The sequence below is a fragment of the Oncorhynchus kisutch genome, unplaced genomic scaffold, assembly GCF_002021735.2.
Source record: "Oncorhynchus kisutch isolate 150728-3 unplaced genomic scaffold, Okis_V2 scaffold3982, whole genome shotgun sequence".
Taxonomy (NCBI): domain Eukaryota; kingdom Metazoa; phylum Chordata; class Actinopteri; order Salmoniformes; family Salmonidae; genus Oncorhynchus; species Oncorhynchus kisutch.
This window is the reverse complement of record NW_022265927.1, coordinates 130,707-137,834: the sequence shown is the minus strand read 5'-3', so window position 1 is coordinate 137,834 and position 7,128 is coordinate 130,707. Positions and strand designations below refer to the sequence as shown.

General features: G+C 45.8%; 1 protein-coding gene across 3 annotated transcripts in view; it reads right to left on the bottom strand.

Annotated features, from left to right (window-relative positions):
• Positions 1 to 6,049: 6,049 nt before the first annotated feature.
• The window catches only part of LOC116352862 (annexin A5), a 33,113-nt gene continuing 32,034 nt past the window's right edge, over positions 6,050 to 7,128 (bottom strand). For all 3 annotated transcript variants that reach the window (XM_031821503.1, XM_031821505.1, XM_031821504.1), the window contains exon 13: positions 6,050 to 6,445. In XM_031821503.1, coding sequence (XP_031677363.1) covers positions 6,383 to 6,445 — 63 coding nt within the window. In that variant the 3' untranslated portion in view covers positions 6,050 to 6,382. The remainder of the gene's footprint in view (positions 6,446 to 7,128) is intronic.

Sequence of the window (7,128 nt, the reverse complement as noted above, 5' to 3'; positions counted from 1 at the left end):
CTTTAGGGACTGGCCGAGGAGTAGGGTTGATCCGAAATGGCTTTAGGGACTGGCTGAGGAGTAGGGTTGATCCGAAACGTCTGTGATATGTTGTCTGACTGTAGTGCGCTTTAGGGACTGGCCGAGGAGTAGGGTTGATCCGAAACGGCTGTCAAGCACCCGAGCTAACAGAGGCTCGCTTGTTAGCTACTTCCAGACACATAATGAGAGAACACCATTTTACTCACCCTAGCAAATCAAATCAGGTTTCGGGGCTGTCGCCAGTCTCCAGACCTGAACCCAATAGAAAATCTTTGGAGGGAGCTGAAAGTCTGTATTGCCCAGCGACAGCCCCGAAACCTGAAGGATCTGGAGAAAGTCTGTATGGAGGAGTGGGCCAAAATCCCTGCTGCAGTGTGTGCAAACCTGGTCAAGAACGACAGGAAACGTATGATCTCTGTAATTGCAAACAAAGGTTTCTGTACCAAATAGTAAGTTCTGCTTTTCTGATGTATCAAATACTTATGTCATGCAATAAAATGCAAATTAATTACTTAAAAATCGTAAAATGTGATTTTCTGGATTTTTGTTTTAGATTCCGTCTCTCACAGTTGAAGTGTACCTATGATTAAAAAAAATACAGACCTCTACATGCTTTGTAAGTAGGAAAACCTGCAAAATCGGCAGTGAATCAAATACTTGTTCTCCCCACTGTACACATGGTTAGCAGATGTTATTGCGAGTGTAGTGAAATGCTTGTGTTTCTTCCGACAGTGCAGTAATATCTAACAAGTAATCTAACTAATTCCACAACAACTACCTAATACACACAAATCTAAAGGGGTGAATGAGAATATGTACATATAAATATATGATGAGCGATGGCCGAGCGGCATAGGCAAGATGCACTAGATGGTATAAAATACAGTATATACACATGATGAGTAATGTAGGATATGCCTTTCCCTTATTATTAAAGTGCCATTGTTTAAAGTGACAAGTGATCCATTTATTGAAGTGTCCAGGGTCTCAATGTAGGCAGCAGCCTTTCTGAGTTAGTGATGGCTGTTTAGCAGTCTGATGGCCTTGAGATAGAAGCTGTTTTTCAGTCCCTCAGTCCCAGCTTTGCTAACCTTGACCGTGTGGAATTAAGCCTTAAAGTGGCCAGTGATTGGGTCTCAATGTAGGCAGCAGCCTTTCTGAGTTAGTGATGGCTGTTTAGCAGTCTGATGGCCTTGAGATAGAAGCTGTTTTTCAGTCCCTCAGTCCCAGCTTTGCTAACCTTGACCGTGTGGAATTAAGCCTTAAAGTGGCCAGTGATTGGGTCTCAATGTAGGCAGCAGCCTTTCTGAGTTAGTGATGGCTGTTTAGCAGTCTGATGGCCTTGAGATAGAAGCTGTTTTTCAGTCCCTCAGTCCCAGCTTTGCTAACCTTGACCGTGTGGAATTAAGCCTTAAAGTGGCCAGTGATTGGGTCTCAATGTAGGCAGCAGCCTTTCTGAGTTAGTGATGGCTGTTTAGCAGTCTGATGGCCTTGAGATAGAAGCTGTTTTTCAGTCCCTCAGTCCCAGCTTTGCTAACCTTGACCGTGTGGAATTAAGCCTTAAAGTGGCCAGTGATTGGGTCTCAATGTAGGCAGCAGCCTTTCTGAGTTAGTGATGGCTGTTTAGCAGTCTGATGGCCTTGAGATAGAAGCTGTTTTTCAGTCCCTCAGTCCCAGCTTTGCTAACCTTGACCGTGTGGAATTAAGCCTTAAAGTGGCCAGTGATTGGGTCTCAATGTAGGCAGCAGCCTTTCTGAGTTAGTGATGGCTGTTTAGCAGTCTGATGGCCTTGAGATAGAAGCTGTTTTTCAGTCCCTCAGTCCCAGCTTTGCTAACCTTGACCGTGTGGAATTAAGCCTTAAAGTGGCCAGTGATTGGGTCTCAATGTAGGCAGCAGCCTTTCTGAGTTAGTGATGGCTGTTTAGCAGTCTGATGGCCTTGAGATAGAAGCTGTTTTTCAGTCCCTCAGTCCCAGCTTTGCTAACCTTGACCGTGTGGAATTAAGCCTTAAAGTGGCCAGTGATTGGGTCTCAATGTAGGCAGCAGCCTTTCTGAGTTAGTGATGGCTGTTTAGCAGTCTGATGGCCTTGAGATAGAAGCTGTTTTTCAGTCCCTCAGTCCCAGCTTTGCTAACCTTGACCGTGTGGAATTAAGCCTTAAAGTGGCCAGTGATTGGGTCTCAATGTAGGCAGCAGCCTTTCTGAGTTAGTGATGGCTGTTTAGCAGTCTGATGGCCTTGAGATAGAAGCTGTTTTTCAGTCCCTCAGTCCCAGCTTTGCTAACCTTGACCGTGTGGAATTAAGCCTTAAAGTGGCCAGTGATTGGGTCTCAATGTAGGCAGCAGCCTTTCTGAGTTAGTGATGGCTGTTTAGCAGTCTGATGGCCTTGAGATAGAAGCTGTTTTTCAGTCCCTCAGTCCCAGCTTTGCTAACCTTGACCGTGTGGAATTAAGCCTTAAAGTGGCCAGTGATTGGGTCTCAATGTAGGCAGCAGCCTTTCTGAGTTAGTGATGGCTGTTTAGCAGTCTGATGGCCTTGAGATAGAAGCTGTTTTTCAGTCCCTCAGTCCCAGCTTTGCTAACCTTGACCGTGTGGAATTAAGCCTTAAAGTGGCCAGTGATTGGGTCTCAATGTAGGCAGCAACCTTTCTGAGTTAGTGATGGCTGTTTAGCAGTCTGATGGCCTTGAGATAGAAGCTGTTTTTCAGTCCCTCAGTCCCAGCTTTGCTAACCTTGACCGTGTGGAATTAAGCCTTAAAGTGGCCAGTGATTGGGTCTCAATGTAGGCAGCAGCCTTTCTGAGTTAGTGATGGCTGTTTAGCAGTCTGATGGCCTTGAGATAGAAGCTGTTTTTCAGTCCCTCAGTCCCAGCTTTGCTAACCTTGACCGTGTGGAATTAAGCCTTAAAGTGGCCAGTGATTGGGTCTCAATGTAGGCAGCAGCCTTTCTGAGTTAGTGATGGCTGTTTAGCAGTCTGATGGCCTTGAGATAGAAGCTGTTTTTCAGTCCCTCAGTCCCAGCTTTGCTAACCTTGACCGTGTGGAATTAACCCTTAAAGTGGCCAGTGATTGGGTCTCAATGTAGGCAGCAGCCTTTCTGAGTTAGTGATGGCTGTTTAGCAGTCTGATGGCCTTGAGATAGAAGCTGTTTTTCAGTCCCTCAGTCCCAGCTTTGCTAACCTTGACCGTGTGGAATTAACCCTTAAAGTGGCCAGTGATTGGGTCTCAATGTAGGCAGCATCCTTTCTGAGTTAATGATTGCTGTTTAGCAGTCTGATGGCCTTGAGATAGAAGCTGTTTTTCAGTCCCTCAGTCCCAGCTTTGCTAACCTTGACCGTGTGGAATTAACCCTTAAAGTGGCCAGTGATTGGGTCTCAATGTAGGCAGCAGCCTTTCTGAGTTAATGATTGCTGTTTAGCAGTCTGATGGCCTTGAGATAGAAGCTGTTTTTCAGTCTCTCAGTCAGTGTGCAGTGTGATGGCAATTGCATCGTCTGTGGACCTATTGGGGCGGTAAGCAAATTGGAGTGGGTCTAGGGTGTCAGGAAGGGTGGAGGTGATATGATGCTTGACTAGTCTCTCAAAGCACTTCATGATGACAGATGTGAGTGCTACGGGGCAGTAGTCATTTAGCTCAGTTACCTTAGCTTTCTTGGGTACAGGAACAATGGTGGCCCTCTTGAAGCATGTCTGTCCCCACATGGTCTGCCAGCTGGTCTGCGCATGTGTAACAGTCAAACTTTACATCCGGGCACGAACCAGGGATGCTCTGCACACATCCACAGTCACCCTCTAAGCATCATTACCCATCGCTCCACAAAAGCCGCGGCCCTTGCGGAGCAAGGGGAACCACTACTTCAAGGTCTTAGAACAAGTGACGGCACCGATTGAAATGCTAATTAGCGCTCACCACTGCTAACTAGCTAGCCATTTCGCATCGGCTGCACATGCTCTGAGGACTCGGCTAGGGATGCCAAGACTGTGCAAAGCTGTCATCAAGGCAAAGGGTGACTATTTGAAGAATCTCAAATATAAAATATATTTTGATTTGTTTAACACTTTTTTGGTTACTACATGATTCCATACGTATCCTTTATCTAGGCCAGGCTAATTGATTACCGGTATTTATCCTTTATCTAGGCCAGGCTAATTGATTAGTGTTATTTATCCTTTATCTAGGCCAGGCTAATTGATTAGTGTTATTTATCCTTTATCTAGGCCAGGCTAATTGATTAGTGTTATTTATCCTTTATCTAGGCCAGGCTAATTGATTAGTGTTATTTATCCTTTATCTAGGCCAGGCTAATTGATTACTGGTATTTATCCTTTATCTAGGCCAGGCTAATTGATTACTGGTATTTATCTTTTATCTAGGCCAGGTTAATTGATTACTGGTATTTATCCTTTGTCAGATGAATCGAAGGTGTGAAAACCGATAATACTGTTTGTGTTTTGCCTTGCTAAGTGGATGAGCTAATTTCTCACAACTCACCTCCATTAGGCTACTAATTCACGCCAATCCTTTCATCATGCGACTGTGATGGAGACACAGGGAACACTCAGGAGCTTCAAGACTGTCAGGGATAAAGTGAACGAACTCTTCAAACGCTAACAGCAAAATTAGCTTTATGCTGCAAAATAGCCTACTTAGAATTGGCTAAGCCTAAACAAATAAACTATTCTTGTGGAATTTGTTAGATATTAGGTTTTGTTGTGGAATTGTTTCGATATTACCTGTTAGATACTGCTGCACTGTTTATGATTTTTAATAGGCCTAAAAAAGTTGGTTGAAAACACACTTGCACTTACGAGCTTCGATGGCTCTCGAATGAATCAGGTCTCTGTATACTTAGGGATATTTTAAAATGCATATTGACGAACTTTGAAAACGGCAACAACAAAATCAAGCTAGGCTTCCTCTATAGAAACAGGACATGCTTGTCCTCTACAAATACAAGACAACGTGTGCAAAGCTACTGTTATGTCTGTTATAGATTATGTGGATATTATTTACATGTTACAGCATCATGTCTCACTACACAGACAGACAGGTCTCACTACAGACAGACAGGTCTCACTACACAGACAGGTCTCACTACACAGACAGACAGACAGACAGACAGACAGGTCTCACTACACAGACAGGTCTCACTACACAGACAGACAGGTCTCACTACACAGACAGACAGGTCTCACTACAGACAGACAGGTCTCACTACACAGACAGACAGGTCTCACTACACAGACAGGTCTCACTACACAGACAGACAGGTCTCACTACACAGACAGACAGGTCTCACTACACAGACAGACAGACAGGTCTCACTACACAGACAGACAGGTCTCACTACACAGACAGACAGACAGGTCTCACTACACAGACAGACAGGTCTCACTACACAGACAGGTCTCACTACACAGACAGGTCTCACTACACAGACAGGTCTCACTACACAGACAGGTCTCACTACACAGACAGACAGGTCTCACTACACAGACAGGTCTCACTACACAGACAGGTCTCACTACACAGACAGGTCTCACTACACAGACAGACAGGTCTCACTACACAGACAGGTCTCACTACACAGACAGACAGGTCTCACTACACAGACAGGTCTCACTACACAGACAGGTCTCACTACACAGACAGACAGACAGGTCTCACTACACAGACAGACAGACAGGTCTCACTACACAGACAGACAGGTCTCACTACACAGACAGACAGGTCTCACTACACAGACAGACAGGTCTCACTACACAGACAGACAGACACGTCTCACTACACAGACAGACAGACAGACAGACAGGTCTCACTACACAGACAGACAGGTCTCACTACAGACAGACAGGTCTCAGTACACAGACAGACAGGTCTCACTACACAGACAGACAGACAGGTCTCACTACAGACAGACAGACAGGTCTCACTACACAGACAGACAGGTCTCACTACACAGACAGACAGACACGTCTCACTACACAGACAGACAGGTCTCACTACAGACAGACACGTCTCACTACAAACCTGCTGTCAAAATGTTTATTATGTCTTCAGTCTTGTCTTACAAACAGTAAAAACATGACCAGTCTTTAGTTGTTATATAACTGATAGTAAAACATGACTGTCAGCATTATTAGGACTTTAGTGATGTAGATATGAAGCAGAGTAAAGCTTTAAGGATGTTAGCTACAGATACACACAGGATTAAACCTATCATAACCTATCACAGTGCTGCACCGTGGCCAGCAGAGCTCTCCTATTGGGTTACACAGGACTCAGAGAGTGATTGACAGCTAGAGGGGCCAGTCAGAGTGGAGGTTCTCTCTGGGTATCGCTCCTTCAGGGATCATCGCCACGGTTACGCGTCGTCACCGCCACAGAGCAGGAGGAGGGCCTTACGGTAGTCACCAGAGGTATCACCCTGCAACACACACATACAGAAGCAGACCATTATGTGAAGTCCATAGATAGGCTGGGAAGAGGTAGGAGAGACAGAGAGAGGTAGGAGAGACAGAGAGAGGTAGGAGAGGCAGAGAGAGGTAGGAGAGGCAGAGAGACAGAGAGAGGTAGGAGAGGCAGAGAGAGAGAGAGAGAGACAGAGAGAGGTAGGAGAGGCAGAGAGAGAGAGAGAGAGACAGAGAGAGGTAGGAGAGAGAGGCAGAGAGAGGTAGGAGAGGCAGAGAGAGAGAGAGACAGAGAGAGGTAGGAGAGAGAGACATAGAGAGGTAGGAGAGGCAGGAGAGAGAGACAGAGAGAGGTAGGAGAGGCAGAGAGAGAGAGAGAGACAGAGAGAGGTAGGAGAGGCAGAGAGAGAGAGAGACAGAGAGAGGTAGGAAGGGAAAGAGAGAGAGAGACAGAGAGAGGTAGGAAGGGAAAGAGAGAGAGAGACAGAGAGAGGTAGGAGAGGCAAAGAGAGAGAGAGACAGAGGTAGGAGAGATAAAGGTAGGAGAGAGAGACAGAGACAGAGAGAGGTAGGAGAGGCAAAGAGAGAGAGAGACAGAGGTAGGAGAGATAAAGGTAGGAGAGAGAGACAGAGACAGAGAGAGGTAGGAGAGGCAGAGAGAGAGAGAGACAGAGGTAGGAGAGATAAAGGTAGGAGAGAG